General features: G+C 31.3%; 2 protein-coding genes across 2 annotated transcripts in view; both read right to left on the bottom strand.

Annotated features, from left to right (window-relative positions):
- LOC130900460 (titin-like) overlaps positions 1-23,609 on the bottom strand; it is a 271,357-nt gene that overhangs the window by 245,049 nt on the left and 2,699 nt on the right. The gene's annotated exons all lie outside the window — the stretch shown is intronic.
- On the bottom strand, positions 15,732-21,106 carry LOC130900461 (transportin-2-like). The gene is made up of 2 exons (XM_057811097.1): positions 20,942-21,106; positions 15,732-20,840 (listed from the first exon to the last, which is right to left on the bottom strand). The coding sequence occupies exon 2, from the start codon at positions 20,824-20,826 to the stop codon at positions 18,142-18,144; it is 2,685 nt and encodes an 894-aa protein (XP_057667080.1). The 5' UTR covers positions 20,827-20,840; positions 20,942-21,106; the 3' UTR covers positions 15,732-18,141.

Below are 23,609 nucleotides of genomic sequence, written 5' to 3'. Positions count from 1 at the left end.
AGGTGGAGACATCACAAGGATTCAGATTTGTATAACCCGAAACGCCTAGAAAAAAAGAGTGGTAAATGAAAAAACAATAGCAAAGAAAACAAAATCAAGTGAAATATAAACAAGTGCGAAAAGCATGCAAAAGAAGAAAGTGGATAGACGAAAAAATGAATGAAATAGAAAAATAAAACAAAAAACTGAACACAATAGAATTTTGCGAATGAGAAAGCAACAAATATAAAAAAAAGCGCGCCTAAACATAGTGGAATATAAAAATAGTAAAGAATCAAAAACAAATTAAAGAAGCATGAATAGAGCACTATTAATTGCAATGGAAAAAATTAAGAAGTGCAAGACGAAACAACAATCGAGAGGGGAGAAAAGAAGAAAATTAGGTACCAACAATAAAATATGGAAAATAGAAAAGCACCAGCAGTGGATAAAGTTATTGCAGAATTATTAATAATAACAATATCAAAGGAAGAGACCTGAAAAAGTGCATGAACCACAGAACACAGTTGAATGTAGCATACAACAATAATACAACATGGTGAAACATAATTATTATAATTAATAGGGCCAGACATGGAGATGTACAATCGGCAAAATTATTTATCAATATAGATGTTTGAAAAATTAATGAAAGCAGGGTCTAAATATCGATGCTGAGAAGACGAAATAAACAAGAAGACAGAAGAATTAAGAGACAAAGTGAAAATTGGAAGATGTGAAATCGTAAAGAAATTCAAGTATCGAGATGTAATAATTTTGAACTACGGAGATAGAAGAAAAATAAAAGGAAAAAATACAGCAGTGAGGAGAAGCGCAAAATGAACATAAAACCAAAACTCAAAATATAAATAAGTGCTGACAAAAGAAAAAAAAATTATGCACACTACCATGAGTCAGAAATAAGAAAAGGCCGCATACAGATGAAGACATAACGAAATAAAAAAGTTCTGGATAGAGAAAATGTGATGAAGATAATAAAAAAGCAAGAGTAAGATGGCTGGACCGGAAACTGGAACAAAAATGATGATGAAAAAGAGACCTAGGGTGGGAGAGGAAAAGGAAGATCGAGACGATTGGATGAAGTGAAGATGGATCTGGAAAATATTGCTATGGATAGGCAGAAATGTTTATATTTGCCTTCAATACTCACTAAGTATGATACCTTGGATGATCTTGATAAAATATATGGATAACGTAAATTAAAAATAATAAAAATAGATATTTTTTTCGATTAAGGACAATTGTATATTCGACAAATTTAACTGAGTAAATATAGATGTTTATCTATATGTTAAGAGAGTTACAATACATGAAAACTTTACATTACGGCAAATTATAGTGAAGGTAATTGTTTATTCCTGTAGGAATATTTTTAATTGAAATATTGATGTCCCGCAAACATTAAATAGGGTTGAGGAAATTTTATTCGTGATACTTTTATGTATGTTGATATACTATTGAAATTAATCCAAACTGTCATCATTGTCGTTTCCAAAATTAGAAGAAGCGATATCATTTCGATCACATCATTGTAAACATAATTTAGGAAATTTATTTTATTTACATAAAGAAATTGAATAGAAAAAGACAGTTGAAATGTTCTAAATATTTGTTCGTATAGACCAGTGCTCCGCAACCGGTGTGCCGCCGCTGAAACACAGGTGTGCCACCGCTTGAAATTACACAACATATTTATTTTAATGCAATGTACTCTAATACAAATTTACAATTTATAAAAACGAATTGTATATACTTACTATATTTCAATGCAAAACCATAAATAAAATAACAATTGTTTAGCACTTGCTATAATGTATTCACACAATAGAAGAAATGGATGTCAATAGAAGTAAATAGAAGATGGACTCTGTAGTCTGGGTCGTACTGAAAACTTTACATTTTCAAGCATAAATACAATGTTAGAACAAGAGCTCAAACGCCGTAGCAACTAGATCGAACTTGTATTGTGGTAGATTAAATTTGCGAATACGGCTCTAGTTAAAAATGTCATCACAACCAATAGAAACGCTCCTAACCACCTGCACAATGTTTATATCGACTGTTCCTGAAAAATAGTGATTGCGCAGAATTCAATAGTCAGCAGACAGCGTTGTTTAGAATTTAGAACGAACCTAATATAATATTGTCAGTGTTAGATACGAATTTCTACTGAACACATACAACCAGATCACTTCTTACCCCTATAAATTAAATCGCAGAAGTTTATAAATTAACCATTCGTGTTTGTTATTAACGTGATTTATTTTTGTGCCCATTTCAATATGGATAAATTTTTATTTGGAAAACAATCTACTTCTCCGGCAGAAGACGATGAACCTTGCACAAGCAGTATTGCTAAGAAAAGAAAGATTGTGAATAGAAAATACTCCGAAGACTACATTCGTTATGGCTTTTATTGGTGCGGCGATGAAGCGGCTCCGAAACCATTATGTGTAATTTGCAACAAACAATTAACAAACGACTCAATGGTGCCCAGTAAACTAAATCGCCATCTAACTTCAAAACATCCGAATTGTGCTAAAATAGATATATCATATTTTCAAAGGCTTTTGGCTCAAAATTTAAAACAAAAAAAATTTATGATGTCGACCGTATCTGTTTCCGATAAAGCATTAGAAGCTAGCTATTACATTGCAAAATTAATAGCTCGTGAAAAGAAACCTCATACTATTGGAGAAAAACTTATTAAACCAGCATGTATGGAAATTATGCAAGTTATGCTTGGACCTAAAGAGGTTCAGGAAGTGAGTAAGGTTTCACTGTCAGCTGAAACTATTAAAAGACGTATTGGCGACATGTCAACAGATATTTTGCTCTTCAAATTGACGAGTCAACGGATATTAAAAATCAAGCACAATTAATTGCAATTGTACGTTTTGTTGACGAAGATTGCATAAAAGAAAATTTTTTATTTTGTAAAAAACTTTCCGAACGAACTACTGGAGAGGATATTTTTCGAGTAACTGATGATTTCTTCAAAATACATAATCTACAATGGAGTAACTGCATGAGTATTTGTACTGATGGCGCCGCAGCAATGACTGGTAACATAAAGGGTTTTGTTGCCTATGTAAAACAACAAAATCCGGCAATACAATTTACACATTGCTGCATACATCGGGAAGTATTGATGGTGAAGAATTTACCAGAACAACTTTTAAAAACTATGAATGAATGCATAAAAATTATAAATTTTATTAAATCAAGAGCTTTAAATAAAAGAATTTTCGAAATGCTTTGTGAAGAAATGGGTTCAGAACATAAATCTTTATTATTTTATACTGAAGTACGTTGGTTATCCCGAGGAAAAGTGTTGGCTAGATTGTTTGAACTTCGCTGTGAAGTGCATCAGTTTTTACTAAATCAAAATATGCCCGAACTCGGCCAGCACTTCGAAGATAACAGTTGGATCGCCAAACTTGCATATATGGCTGACATTTTCGACCATCTTAATGAACTTAATAGAAAAATGCAAGGTCCGAATGAAAACTTATTAACCTGTTCCGACAAATAGCAAGGGTTCAAAAATAAACTGGAACTTTGGCAGAATGAACTAAGTAACAACTCTTTAGAAACGTTTCAAAGGGTTCATAATACAATAATTGAAAATAGGCAATTAATTATCGATCTGGCCCAATCCCATTTAACGACACTGGAAAATAAATTCGACTACTATTTTCATTCGATTAAAAGTGAAGAATGTGATTGGATTCGCAATCCTTTTGCAACTAATGCAAAAAAATCTGTTGATGCATTTTCTCTTAAATTTAAAGAAGAGTTTATTGAACTGAGTAACGACGGGACGTTAAAACTACATTTTGGAGAAGTTCCATTGGATGTTTTCTGGATTTCGGTTAAGAATGAATATCCTCAAATTTCAAAACAGGCTATTTCAATTTTAATCCCCTTTTCAACAACATATTCATGCGAACAAAGCTTTTCGACACTTGTTTTAATTCAAAATGATAAGCGGTCTTGCCTAAAAAATCTCGATCAAGAACTTCGACTTTTCTGATGTGTATACGTGTTGTTTTATTATATTTATACCTATTAAATTTGGTGTACCGTGAAAACCAGAAAAAGCTTTTGGTGTGCCACGAATAAAAAAACGTTGCGGAGCACTGGTATAGACAATTAAATACAGAAGTCGATATATTTTACTGCTAATTATACATTGTGTTCCTCAATGTAGTAAGTAACTCAATATTTAATTTTTCTGTTTACAAAATAACTGTTCAATAAAAGTTTTTCAAAATAATTCATAAACCAATTAGAAGTATTTGGTGGGCTGGAAGTTCTTAGGCTATCACATAAATTTCACTCTAATCTTTAAAAAACACGTTCGTAAATTTCACAGCTTTGTGAGTGAAGACTGAAGCAACTTTTGTGTGATAAGGCATTGCTTTTTGGCAAAAAAATACTGTACAATACGGACTTTGCCTCCAGAAAATCAATCCTTAAAAGTTTAAAGGAGGCGAAAAGAGCACCGAGGACGATACACGCAGTAGACGCCCCCAAGTGGCTATTATTGACAAAAAACAGTGAAAAAAAAAAACAATAAAAACAACAATAATTTTGGATAATTGTAAAGTAAGCTGATTGTGATATCTGGACATATCGTGAATGAAAATAATGAACTGTATTTAGAGCTAATTAATAACAATAAACCCGAATTTTTTATCAGTAGGTGACAATGAATGAATCATTGCTCTATCACTTCACACAGAAGTACGATCGACAGCCGACTGGGCTGCACGCGATACACGGACTGTCATCGTGGGAAAACGCAAGTCTGCTAACAAAATTATTGCAGCAGTATTTTGCGATGCGCATGGTATAATATTCTTCGACTATCTTAAAAAAACCCAAAAAATAAATAGTAATATTGGAGCGTTTAAAGGACTAAATACGCGGAAAAACAGTCCCATTTGTAGAAGAAAGTTCTGCTTCATCAAGACAATTAAAACGATGGCACAATTGGATGAGTTGAACTTCGAATTGCTTGCTTGCATCCAGCGATTTTTTCTGCTACTGAATAATTTTATGACCACTATTATACCGTTGTATCGCCCTCGAAAGCAGTTATATTGAATAATAAAATAAAATTCTATCAAAATGAAGTGTACATTTCATGACCTCATAGTATGAAACAAAGTCGTTTCCTCCCAAGAACGGAAATAGTTATTTTCCTAACAAGTGCGGAAAGTGATACTTTCCCGCACGCGACTGCAGTTGTCCCGAACGACGCGGAGCGGAGTTCGGGCAAGCGGTCAAGTGCGGGAAAGACACTTTACGCATGAGTTAGGAACATTATTTTTTCTACGACCGTATATACAAAAAAAGTATACCAACCCATTTTTTAAAAATTATTTTATTCCTACAAACATAATAATATACAAAACTTTAACTAAAAACTACTAATTATTATAAATGTTAATATTGAAAACACAATTTGTTGTATTCTGTAGACTAGTAAGAATTGCCGGGCCAGTGGAGTTATTTGTTTTCAACTGTAAGGTAGATGACGTCGATGAGGATGGCATCAGTTGCAGGTCGCAGAAAGATGACGATGATGGCAACGGTTTTAAGTCATTTGGCAGGTAACAGCTCGGAATTAGTTTCATTTGCAGCCTTCAAAATGGCTTCGGGAAGTTCTTCGTCGGATGAATCCATTAATATTATTGTATCGGATTCGGTTTAATGTGGTTTAATTTAGAAGAAGATTCCACATATTCGGTCACTTTCAAGACATTTTGAACAACTTTGACGTTTTAGTAACAATTACATGGTTATATAAAAAATATCTGTATTATTTTATATTTTCAAAAAATTAAAAATGCTGCAAAAAGCTAGAAAAAGTTTAAATTTTATTTGATGGACTATTTCGTAAATATTTATTTACCTGTAGTAACAATAGTTATAATCTCAGAAGTAAAAAACTATCTAATAAGGTCAAAATTTGTATAATTTTACTTTCCCGCACTAGTGCGGGAAAGTGACATTCTTCAAAGGAGAAACAACTATCAACTTCTTCTAAATTAAACCACATTAAACCGAATCCGATACAATAATATTAATGGATTCATCCGACGAAAAGCTTCCTGAAGCCATTTGAAGGCTGCAAATGAAGCTAATTGCGAGCTGTTACCTGCCAAATCCAGACTAAGGTATGAGAAGCAATACGACCATTTTGTTACATGGTGTAAGGAGAAAGGGGCCAAAGCTTATAAGGAAGAGGTATTTCTGGCGTATTTTTCAGACCTAAGTAAGGTTTTGAAATCTAATACATTATGGTCCCGCCATTCGATGGTACAAAGTTTAGTAAAAATAAAACATCATTTGGATATAGGAAACTTCTATAAGCTAACGTCGTTTCTAAAACAAAAAAATATTGGTTTTCAAGCACAGAAAGTGCAAGTTTTTAGTTTTTACTAAAGAAGATATATCCAGGGTTATGCTAGCTCCCGATGAGGTATACCTGATGATTAAAGTGAGTACCAATTTTGCACTGGTTAGCGCTCTCCGCAGATCCGAGCTTGTAAATATCACTGTCAACGACATTCAAGATAAAGGCAACCTAATTGTTGTGAAAATTTCTGATTCCAAAAATCATTCGTCAAGATCATTTGTTTTATCTGAAGAAATGAATGATGGAACCTATTTGAAAGTACGCAAATTTAAGACCACCTACCACTCCACACCGCCGATTTTTTATTCATTATAAGAAAAGAAAATGTTCAGTTCAATGCGTTGGCGTAAACACTTTTGCTAAGATGCCAGTAGAGATTGCTGCATATTTACGCCTACCTAATCCGGAACGTTATACAGGACACAGTTTCAGACGTTCTTCGGCAATGTTCCTAGCAGACTCCGGCGAAGAAATAACCAACCTAAAGCGTCTCGGTGTCTGGAAGTCTACTACTGTCGCTGAGGGCTATTTGGAGGACTCCGAGAATAAGAAGAAAAAAATATCAAATAAAATTCTCTGTACTACAAATGACTTAAAACTGTTGCCGTCACCGTCATCGTCATCTTTATGCGACCTGCAACCGATGCCATCCTCACCGACGTCATCTACCTTCCAGTTGAAACCAAATAACTCCTTTGGGCCGGCAATTCTTACTAGTCCACAAAATGCAACAAATTGTGTTTTCAATATTAATATTTATAATAATTAGTAGTTTTTAGTTAAAATTTCGTATATTATTATGTTTGTTGGAATAAAACAATTTTAGAAAAATAGATTGCTATACTTTTTTGTATATACGGTCGTAGAAAAAATAATGTTCCTAACTCATGCGTAAAGTATCTTTCCCGCACTTGACCGCTTCGCGTCGTTCGGGATTGCTGCATTCGCGTGCGGGTAAGTATCACTTTCCGCACTTGTTAGGAAAATAACTATTTCCACCCTAGGGAGGAAAAGTAAAAGTGACTTCATGAAATGGCTCTAATTATATTATGTATAGAAAAAATATATCGCTATACTCTAATACAGATCAGATACGTTTATTTGTCTGCTATAGAGCAGGAAAAGGTATCAAGCATATGGTTGGAAAAAATACTTTTGCTAGAAAAGCACTTTTTCCAGCATACTTTCAGAAGAATCTCAGAAAGTTTACTTGCAAATTCTAGAAGAAACTTTTTGCTTAAGAGCAACAAGGATGATGAAAGTCTAGGAATCTGTGCAGCAATCTCTTGCAACAAACGAAAAATTTCAAACCAAATTATGGGAATAACTGAAATTAAAGTAATTAATTGGACTCAGCCAAGTGCGAGTACTTTCGGGGTATACCAGCTGAATAATAATGTTGTTAATGAAAATATCACAAAAACTGCATTGGTAACAGCTCTCACTTCTAGTGTTATTCAAATAACCACTGCTGAAAATTGCACGTTTAGTATTAGTACCAAAAATTACTCTATTACAACTTAAACATATGTGGAATGCAAGATTGAAAATATACCGTGCCTATTTCTTAGTTTTATAAATAATTTAAAAATGACTCGTTATTCAAAGGAGGCGAAAAAATCATATGTAAAGTGCCCTTTCTTCCCTTGATTGATGATTACTACCCTCAGATACGCGACGGGAAGTAAACTTCATCTTCGGGAAGTGAAGTATCACTTCCCTTGTTATTGATAATGAATACAACTATCAAAGCCGAATCATTCTGAATTTAGTAATTCCAAAATTACTGTTTGAAATTAGAATTATTAAAATTTGAATTATTTTTCACTATTATAAGTGAAAGGTTGTTGTTGTAATTAGGTACTTTCAAAATACAACAATGTTTATCCACAATTATCGCATAGATTACAAAAAGGATGTTTGCAATATAGACAATTCTTATTAATGTGTATGTGGTGGAATTACATTAGTTTTTACAAACATTAATAGTGAATTTCTATCTAAGTTCTGTTTGTTTCGTATACAAGATAATTACTACAAGTACAAGTGCTCTGATGACGTCAAAATGCAGATTCCATCTTACATATTGGAGCCACGAGCACAACAGAAAATCTGCTACCTACAAACTCAAAGGAAAAGTATAAAGCCGAATATAAAAATTTTATTGATTGACAATCAACGCAAAAAACCACCTCTTTTTCTGAAAATGTGTTACTCAAGTATTTTGCTGAATTAAAAATATAGTACAAATCGTCCGTAACATCCTTCTGGAAAATTAGAACCCCAGTTGGAAAACCATCGACCGAAAAAAGACGAGACTTTACATCATAGGAGCTGAATAAATTTTTATTCAAGATGACCCAGATCATCCATTTCTTTTGACCAAAGAAGATCACAGTGGATACATCAGATAAAAATTTGGCATAAGTTTGTTGGTATGGGCAAACAAATTGGATCTTTAAAACTGAAAGATCCTGGACAAGAGCAACAATAATTGTACCACACAAAATGTTAATATTGAAAGTACAACTACCACAAAAAGTTACCGACAATATAACTGGTAAAGAAAATCTACCCGTAAATTTTAATAACTGTATTAATATTACTATTAATAATAACTAGTTTTTACCCGCGGCTTCGCTCGCATGGAATCCATTAAATAAGTATCAGAAATCATTATAATAGAAAAGAACGAACTCGGTAGCTATATTAGAACCTGAGATATAGATCTTTGATTGTAGAAAAATTGCGAAAAACCTACAAAAATCCATAACTCCACATTGAATGTCCGCGCCTAGCTCCTCTCCAACTCAACCGATTTAACTGTTCAAAAACTCAAAAGAAAGAAGGTGTTTCAGCGAGTGTTCTTAAACCAAAACATAGTCTCTATCTTGAATAGAACCTGAGATATTGAGGATAGAGCGTGTGTATGTGAAAAACTCCCATAAGTAATGTGCAGGGCAAAATCGCATTTGAGTATAACTTGAGAATGGAAAAAATTAGATGAAATCCGATGGTTGATGGCTGATCTGTGCATCAATACCTTTCATTGAAAAAAAAATTAAGCAAATCGGTTGGGTAGAACTCCTGAACGGAATCGGAATGGAAATCATCAATTTTTTTAATATATAAGATTACTATGTTGACCAAAACTAATATTGTGTTTTTTTTCCTGATAGTTGTAGATCAAGTAAATTATCCTCATAAGTAATAGCAATTACTCGCTCATTGAATAATACACTATTATATATCAGAAAATAATAAGAAGTTACAATGAAGTTACAGCTCTGCAGCTTTAGAGAAATTTCAGTAGAAGATTAATTTTGACAATTAAACAAAATTTAAAAATGAGTAATATTGGAAATGATAGTGATGAAGAATTTGTTGGGACCTCACCAGAAGTTAGTGAAATAGCAAATACAGCGTCATTAAACTTATTACTTGGTAAATCAAGAAAACTAGATGAAATTCGTTATAATAGTTTTAAAGAGCGGTGCTTCGATAAAAATTGTAAATCTTACAGAAAATGTGCTTCATGCATATTATTCAAAAAGATCGAAAAATATTAAACCCTCATCACTTTGGTCTGAGTACTCAATGGTGAGAGCTTCCCTTTCTACAAAAGAAGATATTGATATTAAAAAAGCTGTGAGCAGCAGAGCTCCATCACGAAAGTCGAATTTTTCGTCGAATGAAGAATTTAACTAATACACAAACAAATCTTTCCATAAAATGAATTTCTTGGAAATGATATCAATTTTCAATCTTATTTCTTTATATGATAAATTTGCTATTACTTTTCATTTCACAAGTTAACTCTCTCTCTCTCTCGAATGAAAATTCATAATTTCAATAGACCCGGTGGTCTCGAACCCTCTTGTTCAATTCCAACTGACAACAAAGAAAAAATTGTCATAATGACAAGAAATTTCGAAAATGGGAAGTAAAAAAAATCACCCTAGCAACGATCATACTCGTATTATTCATTAAATAGGAGGCGGTCCAGTTCAACAATTACAACGATCAAAATGATTTCGGGCGTTTTGTGCTAGAAGAACTGAAGAAGAAAACTTTAAACTATCATCCCTACTTGCATGCGAAGTTCGAACCCTCTAGTTAAACTTTTTCTGGCCAAAAAATAAGAAAATATAACAAAAATGACCATAAAATGGAGAGGGGTGGAGATGGAAAGTTTCGACCTTAGACAGGAAATCATCTCGCAACTAATTGAACCTACATGTGAAATTTCATTTTTCAGTCGCTTTTCGTTTGACCTGCAGAGGTGAGCAAAGGTCAGAAACCACTTTTTTGCACTGCGACCCCTCGAAATATTCATTTATTTTCAACCAAACTCTAATAACATCAATCCGCCGCCAAAAAAGCCATGTATGCTAATTTTGAACCAAATCGGACCCATAGCAATTGCTCGAAAGACGAAAATAAGAATTGTAGCTTAAACAGATATATAGATATATATATATATATATATATATATATATATATATATATATATATATATATATATATATATATATATATATATATATATATAACTACAGACATTCGAAAAACCATCATAATCGTGTTCTGGAGGTCTCAAAACATGGAAAAAATTATGTGCCCCCCATTTTTCTTCTAGTCATGCCTACCGTAATAGTCTAATTTTTCCTTTAAAAATTCGACTAAAAATTACAAAAAAATAATGACATTTATAAAGTAGAACTCTGTAGGATTTCGGTAAAAGAAGTCAAAAGTATTTAATAGGGGACACATTTATCAATTTCTAAAAGAAGCTCCGAATTTCCAGTATTTGATGAAAAAAATAAGTAAGTAATTATTGTTCAGCTTTTGTAAGACATTTTAAAATTACTCCTAAAATTGAATATTGAAGACATAGAAGTTCAATATTAATAGTAAAAGTGTTACGTTCAAAAACTGACAAGGATTAAATTTGATCGATATATACCGTAAATACACGAAATTACGCCCCAGTCGTATTGCACATAAACGTTTTTTTATAAATTACCAAAATGAAAAATGCACTGTCCAAGCTATTGATGTAAACATGTTTGTCAAAATCCCGTATGAAATTGCAAAATCTATGAATTTGGAGAATCCAGAGCCATACACAAATCACTGCTTCAGGAGATCATCCGCAACACTTCTTGCAGATACTAGAGCTCAAACAACACGGCGGATGGAAATCATCAAGAGTAGCGGAAGGATACGTAGAGCAATCACTTGCAAATAAACTCAATATTGCAAAACAAATATTTCAAGCTGAAGAATATGACAATGTACAGATACCGAGTCTAGTACATTTAGAGAATTCACAAATCAAAAAATAGAATTAAAAATAATTCAGTAAGAAATATTAATATTGAAACTTCCAAAAATTGTACATTCACTTTACATTATCAATAAAAATAAGTTTCATCTTCATAAAGCTAATATAAGAATTTTGACCACAGTTTGGAATTTTATGGAATCATTATAGAAAAGGTAGATGCAGATAGTCATTGACACAAGCAGGATAATCCTTTCTGAATGAAGCTAGGCTCATAAATGGTACAGTTATTCGCCATAAAAGTAGATATTGGAATAATACTAATCCAAAATATAGGTGGGAACATAATCTCAGAAATTGTCTTTAGACAATTTTTTCTGCAAAAGGTTTTGTACAAAAAATCCTGATAATCGAGAGGAACTGAAAAATAGAATACTAATCACAGCCATTCAAATCAGAAACAGATCATAAATGGCTAATTCCATATCAGCTGTCGAATAATGTTCCAGTTAATTATCTTTGTCAATAACTGTAGAATAAATAAACTTATGCGATGCTAACAGTTGTATTTGTAATTTATTTTAAAAACTGAAAATATCTTGAAAGTACTATTTACAAAAATATGTTAGGCACTAACGATGCATATCCATAATCGACATGTAGATGGCCTGAATTATTCCAAAAAAAAACTCTATTCAACATAACAGATATCAAAATATTAATAACTTACTTTAGTATAAAAATACACTGTAGGCAAACATATGAATCAGTAAAATTAGTCTTCTATACAAACTCAAAAAGTTCAGAACACTCTTCCAAATATGATGGAACTCACAAATATACATTAGAGAGAAGTTGGAAATTTAAGTTTTTCAATATAAACATTTCTTTGGGCGACAGTTGTAAGTGTATATCCAACTTGGAACATAGTTTGTTTGAATAGAATAACGATATGCAGCCTAGAGAAAAGATGTATGAGAATCTAATAAAAATCGATATTTTATTTTACCTCCATTTAACTTAATGAGCTTATTGGCATTTAATAAGATGATTGTCTTTAATATTCTATTAAAATTCATTAGAGAGTGCAAGTTAAAACTGTAATCTAACTGGTTTCGTCTCCTTTGTTACTCAACCTAAAATACCGGTTCCTATCTGTACCTTGATCTACCTTGCCTTTGAGTTAGACAACCTGAACGACCCCTGGATGTGAAACATATACCCTTAACCCATCCAATTTGATACTGACAACAAGCATGGTTGGCTAGATTCGGTTCACTTGTGATACCCTAATGGCTAAATGGATGATGTCCTTCGGCCAAAAAAAAAAACAAAACATTTCCTGCACAATAGAAACTATAATAATTATTATGGAACAAATTGTCAGGAAAGTAACTTGCTGATAAGTTATTGTCTGAGATGATCATTAATATTTCTGGCAAACCAATGACTCCAGTGATTACACAAAACATCAATAAATAATATGAATTCAAGTGTCATAAATGTAGATGTTGGCAAGGATTGAGTTTTACACTAATCACTAATTGTCTGGATGCCAGAAGAAAAAACTGGAAGTAAAGTACGTCGAAAATTTTTTTGCGGTTTTAGGTCACTAAGTAGGTCTATTTTAAGAATCCGATTAATTCCACTATATCACCCTTGAGCATTTTGATAAATTCAAGATGGCGCCCAACAATGTCTGCAAAAAATACAAAAATTAAATTTTTAAAAAAAACGGGCATGTGGCACATCGATTTTAGGGTTTTTAAGCCTTCTGAATTTAAATTTTGATTTAAAAATAATGTTGGGGGCTTTTTGGAGGAGTGGGGGTGTTTTATGGGGTTGGTTTTTATATTTTTTCAATATTAACGTGTCGTACATCGATTTATATGTTTTTATGGATAAGGATCCCGAATTTCAGATCAAAATGTAGAACAACGCCGACAGGCGGCCCGAAAATGGCAGCGCTGCATAACGACATCATTTTAATAAAAAGATAATAATTATAACAAATGAGATACATCTTTTTATAGGTTTTTTGGGCTGGAAATTACAATTTTGATTTCAAAACATGATTTTGATTAATCCTCAAAGGTTAAACCAAGATGGCGTAAACTTTGAGAGTTAAAAATATTTTTTTAAGATTATATTCAGTAATGTGATGTTCTTTTATAGGTTTTTCGGGGTAAAGATTACAATTTTGATGTCAAAATATGATTTTTGAATAAATCCTAAGAAGATATACAAGATAGCCTCAAAATTTAGAGTTAAAAAGTTTACCATTTACTCCAATACCCTTACCTAAATATCCCCATCCCACATATCCCAATGAGTAATTGTGCAAATAACTACTAATATCAAAGCAAAAATTTTGGTTAGTAGTAATTTTTACAGTTAGAATATTAACTTTTTTTCAGCATTTATTTTTTCAGGAACGGATTTTTTTATTTCTGAAATTATTTTATATTGAAATAATTTTGAAAACAAAAACATATTTTTCTTTTTGCAGAACTATCAACGCCAGGATGGAAACTAATGGTGAACATAAAAAAAGTGCATATTTCAGTATGAGAAATCCGAACAGTTATTGACAATCTGTGAACAAAAACTTCAAACAATAATTAGTGCGTGCTACCAACGTGAAGACGAAACCCTGAGAAATTGGATTGGGGACCAGCAGAGACTAGAGATCCATGAATTTTATTGTGTCTTGCCAGATTGTTCAAAAAAAGTAGGAAACAAGAAGGACCCAAACCAACAGAAGTGCGTAATCTGTGATCATTTACTGAGTTCGATTTTAGAGAAGACTTCTTTTGTGCACCGAAAAATGTGAAAAAGATCCTAAAAATCCAAGCCGATTTAACGAATTTTGTATATTGAACGAACATTGGACATAAATCAAAACATTCTGAAAGCCTGAGAAAAACGCCAAGACAAATGAGCAGAAGAAGTAAGATCTAGGATCGTTCAAGCGCAAAGTGACCTCTATGCAGCAGATGCAAGATACCTTTCAAATTGTTTAAAAAAATTTATTGGTCACAAAAATATCACTGCTGTCCAAAATAAAACTACTTTTCAAGATAACGAAGATATTCCTTTTCAAAAACTAACAGACTATGTTTCAGAACATTTTTCAATCTTGGAATAATACTAGTTTACATAATTTGTATGTTTTGTACGGAGGAGAGTTAAGCAGAAAATCCCTTCTGAAAGAGCTCGAAAAATATTATAGAGAGGAGATACTTATTTTGTCATTGCCTGGTATTGCCCGTCTAATTTTACGGCAATGTACAATGACATTACTCAAAACCGAAGACGACACTAGTACTACAGAAAGCATAATAACTTTGATGAGTACCATTTAAGAGTTACTAAAGACTCGATTAAAAGTGAATGCAGTCCAACAATTGTTGCGTTATTGGAAGAACTCAACCAAAACGATGACAAAAATATTTTTAACTGCAAATTTGAATTTTGAAGGTTAGAAAACCCTATAATCTATGTGCTATATGTCCATATTTTTTAAAACTATTATTTTTGTATATTTTTGCTGACTTTTTTGGTCGCCATCCTGAATTTGTCAAAATGCTCAAGGGCGTCATCCTTACGAACTAAAAACCGTCAAAAAACTTTCGCCATACTTCACTCACCAGGTTAAGCCAAAAATCCCAGTTTGGCATCCAGAGTATAAATGTCTGACAATGCTTTGTACATTTCTTTTATATGAAATAGTGATATTACTTTAGTTATTGTTTTGTGGAGAATTATATTTACCATAAAGCTTTTTAGAAAATTTTTAACTATAGAAAAACCGAAAATTGAAAAAGAATTTTTTTGGACAGTTAAGAAAATTGTGAATTTACTTCATTTATTTACAAGTGAAAAGTATTCAGGTTTTTCTCGAGGTTACCTTGATTTTATTTGTCCCAAAGCTGTAGTTTAAATAGTTCTTTTATGCAAAATATTCCGATTTTATTTAATGCACATTATTGAATGATTTACCTCAAAATTCAATTTTTATATTAAATAAAAACTATATTTCAGTGATGATTTGCATATACTACAAGTTACGTACATATTTCATATTAAAATATACATTTGGAGTTAAAAATCATTGGTCGTTACTAATACTAATAGTAACTTCTACAATTGCTACTTAAATAAATAAATTTCAACACAAACTCATTTCGTCAACTTGTTTTTCCTTCTAATTTGAGATTCTCAATTTAAGTATTAATTTAAAAAAAAATAACAAAAAGTCCTTCATATTCACAACAGCTTGTAAAATTTAGATACTAGAACATTATACAGTTATAAAATAAATGGAAAATAATTTTACAATCCTCATACAACATCACTGAAACTTATGAAATGTATCATCCAAATATTTTTGCTGTTGAATAATCTGGTATAAATATTGTTATCAAATTAATATCACCAACACAGCCACACCACAATAAGTGCTAGTTGTGTTCACCTTATTAGCATATTCTAGATAGATATACCAACGTTTCCAGAACTACATTTAAATAATTGCTTAAATAACAGCTGACATTGAAAAATATGTTTGATTTTTAATGAGATATTATTTGAACATTTCATTTCAGTAAAATATCTACATTAACACTTTAATAATAGTATATCAGTTTTTAAAAGCCAATATTTGTATTAACGTGGTAAAAAAATCCCAACACTGAAGAAAAATAAAAACAATTGCCTGGGCTGAAATTTCAAAATGATTGCATTTTGGTAACAAAATAATTTAACTGAACTAATAGTTTCAACATACCACGCCAAGCAACCCACTGTCAGAAAATATCATTTTCACTAAATAGAAAATTTTAAATATTTTACAATAATCACATACATATGAGAATTTAGTTATCCAATGAAGTAAAATAGGGCATAGAAATCTGATCTGATAAAAAAGAATTTAGAATTACGTGTAAGCCATAAATTATAGTATCAATGCACAATAGGCAATCAAATTCGGAAAATATATAGTTACAATTACCAACAAAGCTACTTTTAGCAATTTAATGAAAATGAGACAAAATTGGAAATACATGTTATCACTTTAAACCTGAAGATGTATGCAGATTGTGTTGCACAGAAGACGAAATCTCTATCCACATTCTCTCAAAGTATGAAACACTATGAAGTTCCAGAGCACCACACCTGAGACTTTCTAAAATGAATGGGATTAGCAAATCAGCTACAAACACTGGGTTCCCCAGTATTGCAGCAAGAATGGGGGACACAGAAGATCCCAATATCTACATACATATATAAATAACACTTCAAAATAACGGTCTGGAAATATTTAGAAGCATGTTAAAGAAAAATTGCTGTGGAAGATACTAATTTTTCAGTTTTCCTACAGCTATATAAAAATACCAGCTGTATGTAAAAAACCTTAGCAAAATCATGAACAACTATCAATACCCATAGAAATAAAATACTTTAGAAGCAGCATTAAAAATTATATAAAATTAATAGAAACCTAAATAGACGATATACAAAAATGTATATATTCTATATACATATATATAAAAAATTTTTCATATGTATCACTACCATTCAACTGGAAAGGCTTAACAATTAGGCATCACAGACTGGCAATCTGAAAATAAGAAAACGGACAAAAAGGCATATCGTAACAATTAAAAAGAACAATAAACTAATAACAGAAGTTATATTTTGTGAAACAGGAAAACAAAAATCCAATAAGAAAATTTATATTTACAAAAACTTGAGATGAAAAAGAGAACTAAACATTTAACATTCTAATGCTAAAATTTGTATTTTGTGTATTTAAAGTGGGAAAAGACAAAGGTTTAATGAGATTAAAATTAGAAACAATTTAGATCAAGTTGAGAAAATATCGACTCAACATGATACAATTGTAATGAATACACCTGACTAAAATTTCATATTTGGGTTTCAAAGATATTTCATGAAATGTTTTCGCAACTGACTGTTTACATGGTAAATCCTTCTAATTTATTTGTATACTCAATCAATAATAATAATAATTTCCATATAGCTAAAGTTATTTAAACAATTTTTCAAATTTGTTAAAAAATTTATTTTACAAAAATAGTCCTATAGAGTTTAACCGTAGATAATACTTAATAAAATTAGTTTTCAAAGTAATTACAATCATTGATGTACAATTTATTATAAGAGATATATAACAGTTTTGATAATTAGTTGATCTGACACAAAATAACCCAAAAACAAAATAATGAATCTCTAAAAAAATCCATCTTGATTTTTTTAAAACGCGTGACTCTAAGTTACCGGCAGACGCCCCTCCCTCGCGGACGATATTAAAATACTATTTCGCGATAAACTTAAGGCAGGTGCACTCAAGCTTTCCCACCCATTTGTCGAATTCCCCATTTAACGATGAACATTTACTTCATACCCCATATAACTCTTGAAGTTTTAATTTTAAAGCTTCAGGAAACTGACAATAAAATTGTCGCCAGTTCTCCTCTCCACATTGTTGTTTGAATGACAATAATACATTCCGTATCATTTGTTTCAAATCTATACGAATATTAATCCAAGAAGCTGCTGCATCACAAAAAAATATGAAATAATTTTTGTTAAATTCAGGATGTCTCACAATCACCTCACACAAACCTCGGAATGCTAAATCTTTTTCATCAGAGTCTCGAACATTTCTAACCAACATACAACAATTTTTAACAATTACGTCCATTTCTGGGACCGTCACATCGGGACATACATAAAAAACAATACATAAAGATATTGCTACAGTTTTATGCATAGTGCGAGCTACTGCAGGGGTTCTCAATATATGAACAAATGCATTGAGAATTTCGGTAAGAAAAGGTTGAATAGTGTTACCCATAACTGAACATAATTTTCCTATAACCCAAGCAGCATTATTACAAACACCATCAGTGTGTTCATCCAAATTCTTAATTATCAGGGGAATGTACTCATTCACACTAGATGCTAAAAAAGGATAACACAAGCCTATAAGCTCTCCATATAAAGCTATGGACGTTTGTCGAATAAGATTTGAGCTATCCTGCATTGTAGTATACAATAAATAAATCAGATTACTATTTGTAACATATTTAACAAAGTAAGTTTTTAGACCAAGAGCCATACTATACAAAACATCATGAGCTACATTCATCGGCTCCTTGTCAGGTGGATCATATTCATTGGGGTTCTGCTGATAATTGACTGATGCAATTAGTGTGTCATTGATAAGCTGTAGACAGTGCCAATAAACAATTTCCGAGTAAGGTACAAAAGATGCTTCTAACGCTGGAATGACATTAGCAAGACATTCCAACACGGCGATAAAATGATCATCATAAAAGTTTTTAAGTTCAGTAAATTTGTTCATCAGAGGAGGTAACAATTTACTAACATACTCATCCTTACTTAAATGATTACCTACAGATTGTGCAAGTACACCAATAGCATCATAAAGTAAATATAAACTTCGACAATGAAACTGTTCAAAGCCATATTTGAAGCCTTCTAAGATAAAATCAATATAAGGAATAAGTTTCAATTGAGCCTCTTCCTGAAAAATGCAGAAAGCTGAAATTGCAGCTCTTTGCACCCTTTTATTCTCATCAACAAAATGTTTCAACAAAATAGTCATTACTGGAACAAAATATTCTTCAGGATTATCGGCACGAACATTCACAATCCACGATACATACCTACTCAATGTCCAACAGGTAATCACTCTTACAACAGAATGTTCATCATTCATACAGTGAATCAAAAACTGAACAAGTTCCGGTAACTCAGATTTTAACCCATTAAAACAACCTTCTGCAATTGCACCTAAAGCTAATATGGCAGATTCTTTTACTAAATGATCAGGATTTTGTAACATTTCACTAATGAGTGGTATAAGCAATGGAAGAATTTCATCACCAAACTTTACCGCTATGGAGTCCAATGAAGCAGCACTACACTTTCTCAAAGTCCACCCAACATAAAAATCATCAAAGTCATCGCTTTGATCCTCTCCTTCTTCATCACTGTAGTATTCTTCACCTTCTGTATTGTTTCGATCTCTAAAATGGAATGGGGAAATATCTTTTGATAAATCTTTTTTATTAGCATCAGAACCCAAACTATCCTTTATCATATTGAGTTCACTATCAGAATATCTCATATTTTTCAACAAAGTTGGTAGAAGCTTCTCCACGTAAGGCGATAAAATATCTTTACAAGTATTTATTTTAGTTGAAGCTAACCAAAATTCACAAGCTTGTAAGGCTACATCTTGGTCTTCATGATGACATTTTTCTAATAAATAGCAAATAATATCATGCAAGTGAGGCAATAATGTCTCCTCATGATTATCAATATAAATAACAAAAGTATGGCACACACATTTTTGTAGATCCAAATCATCTGTGTTGGCAAGTTGCATTACATTTCTCAGGTAAAGTCCCAAGTCAATAGATTGTTTCATAACCACAAAATAATCTTGTAGAAACTGATTTGTAAGTCTAACTATATTCTGACGCACTGTACATTTTTCTGCACAAACATATTCGATAAATTTTGGAAAAACTTCTTTGGTTACTTTATAAATTTCTTCCTGCGGTTTTTGACTATTTATCAACTCTTCACATACTTTAAACAATGTTGTTAATGCTACCTCACTATATTCATCTTGCGCCACAAACCCTTTAATTAGGTAAGGTACTAATTCGGGCCAAGTTTTCAGATTATCTTTAGCTATTATCACAGTAACATTACTGATGCTGATTCTTACATCTCTAGAAGGATCCTTTAATAAACGAAGACATTCATTTTTAATTTTCTGTAAGTTGTCGGGGCTAAGAGTATTTTGAGTAGTTTGAATATTATTCTTCAGTAATATTCCGCTAAGAGATCTTATATCTTCTGAAAAGCCTGGATTTCCCAATATAAATAAAAGATAATTTGGAAAATCTGTCAAATTTTTCATAAGAATAAGTCTATCCTGAACAGTTTTCTGAGCATCGCTATTCGGTACCAATGCTAATTGTAGAGTTTCTTCGATGTTTTTTATTATGCTTTCTTGTGGTCTCCATTCGCTCAAATTCATCATGAGGTCATAAGAATCTAAAAAATCAAAGGTTATGTTGGACTAGCATTTACACACCTTTCGCATACTTATACGTTACGACATACCGTTGGTTAAATAGAAAAAAATAATTACTTACTACTTATAATATACCGACGATATTCCAGATGTTAAGAAAATAAGGATTAATATGCCACCTAGCACTGACAAATTATTGACGAAGATCGAATGATGGAAGTCGACAACCGGCATTCGTTAACAAACAGGACAAAATGTGCGCTGTTGTCTACAGCACATCGGTTTCTACGCAAACGCAAGTCGATGAATCCCGGATCGACAAAGTTCGCTATGATGTTTGGTTGCCACATTTAATACCTATTACGAGGGTACCGTTAAAAATACGGAATTTACCGTTCAATTTCTCACTACCACTTAAGAAATGCATTTTAAAACAATCAATGATCATTAAAATACAAATAAACTATTTTGTATTTGTTTATCAGCTCATAGAAATAAAAGTTTTAATATTAATTAGGATAGTATTGAGTTCAACAGCATATAGATAATTGATTGGACGTGGGAAATGAAATAAAACTTCAAATGTTAGTACTGTCCTTAATATATGTGTTAAAAAAAGAAGAAAAGTCAAAAAAGTTTCCAGCTGTAAACGATAGACAACATAATGGCGCTGGTGTAGACAAAAAGTATAGTATGAGTTCAGCAATTGTATATGAATTGAAATATGCATAGTTAAAAAATTCAATATCATAGTTCATTATTAAAAATTTTAAGAACTTCCATTATACAAAAGTGTGAAAAGTTGTCCAGGGCGTAAATAATTTTTTGGCACTCCATTTAAAATTTACTCAGATGCTAATGTGACGCGACCCTTATTTAAAACAATCCGACGGCCACTTTTTCAAATACTTGAATTGTTCTCCTTACCTTTAACCTCCAAATTGATTATTTGAAAATTAAAGTTTTATAATGTAGACGCAATTAACAAATTTAAAGTATTCGTTCATACCGGGAGTATATAAATTACGCTTAAATTGATTAAGTAACTTTTATTACATTTGTCGACTGCAACTTGCAGTCTGCAAGTAGGAATATAAACAATTTTTAAAAATTCTCTTTAGTTTGTATTTAATTCTGATTCAAATATATTTGTTTTGTTTTAATTAAATGTATAGTTTATACTATTTCATGGTTTTCTTATACTGTTTTGTTTATCATATTCATGATTCCTTAGTTTATTTCCTTAATATTGGAATATCTGTCCTATGTTAACAACATCACATTTATCACAAGAAACTTTTTTGTTTTTCAGTGTTTTTATTATATCTTTTATGACTCACTCTAATTCTATATTTATTAAAATTATTCTACAATTAGAGATACAGTCCCTGAAAATATGATAAAGATAGATGTTTAGGGAATGTTTTTTATTTATTTCTAAATTTACTAAAACCTTTACTTAATAATTTTTGCTTTACGTCAAAATTCAGGATCTGGTAGTTAAAAACAGCACTAACCTAACCAAATTAACAATTACTGATTTTTTGTGGAAAAGAGGAGATAGAAAGATATGAATTGAAGTTTTCATATCTTGAGAGCCAAGTTGGTTTTGTAAACCATGTTTTTGTTGACTTTATAGTGTAAAATATTTAGTACAATCGATTCTGAATTTATCTTTTTAAATGAACTAAATATTTGGCTTGGATTCAATTTCATTTTTTGGCACTGCAGTGCTTAATGCAATCATCTACATAATAAAAAAAGATTGATTGTATGTTTACTTAGGGATCTGCCTGGAAACACTAATAGCAGTAATGGAAGAACAGATACTGAAATCCAGTAATGTATAAGTAAAGAAAAGAAAGAAGTAAGAGATTTTTATATAATTTTCAAGAAAGATAGATTTCTATTTTCAAGAATGAATTTATGGAGGACATCAGTAGGGAGTGTCCAAAAAATGCAAGTAAATAGAAACAAATAAATTAGGGTGCAAAAAAGACAATTATAGACAACATACAAATAGGACAACTTCATAATGTCAGATGAACAAATTGCTAGACTGATGTTAAATTAGTTATCCCCTGAAAGGCCACAAGAAATTTGATTATCACACATAACATTTTTCAATCGATGTTTTCAGTAAACGAGGTTAATTTATCAAATTGTACGAATATATTTACAAGGATCTCCTATAACAAATTCGAATATGATTCTGATTACTTGAGAAGTTTGTTAAAATATTACAGAAACAGGAAAATCAATAAATCTATTTATTCACAAAAATATAAAAAAAATTTAATATAGAAGGTATTACAAATTCTCTATTTTTACATAGTAACAAAATTTGTTAAAATATTACAGAAAAATCAATCTTTTATTTTCACATAGTATATAGAGTAATTCTGTTGAATTTCTCCTAATGTCAAGTTTATTAACAATGATTTACATGTTTAAACAATAAAATAAAAAATATTACCAAATTTAAGAATAGTGGTGTTTCATTATAAATTCATCCTACAATTACAAATTTCGCCACGTCTTTTGTTTTTAGATATTTTCACAAAGTATTTCCTATTAACACATATTTATTTATATATAAAACATTTATATGTTGAATTTGACCAATATATCAAGTGTTAGATATTCATTGGACTCTAAAATGAAAACTAGCCAAGCAAATAATGTGGAAAAAATCTTTTTGTTAAAAAATATGCTCATATTATTTTTCTACTTGAAAATTAAAGTATATACAACAACACTATTTCTTTATAAGATTATATAAGTAGAAC

This window comes from Diorhabda carinulata, chromosome X, assembly GCF_026250575.1.
Source record: "Diorhabda carinulata isolate Delta chromosome X, icDioCari1.1, whole genome shotgun sequence".
Taxonomy (NCBI): Eukaryota; Metazoa; Arthropoda; class Insecta; order Coleoptera; family Chrysomelidae; genus Diorhabda; species Diorhabda carinulata.
Note: the sequence above shows the minus strand (reverse complement) of the source record. Positions and strands in the feature narration are given on the sequence as shown.

Bases quoted from the DNA above. Each gene is read 5' to 3' on its own strand.
- LOC130900461 (XM_057811097.1), bottom strand. From the start codon at position 20,826: ATGATGAATTTGAGCGAATGGAGACCACAAGAAAGCATAATAAAAAAC.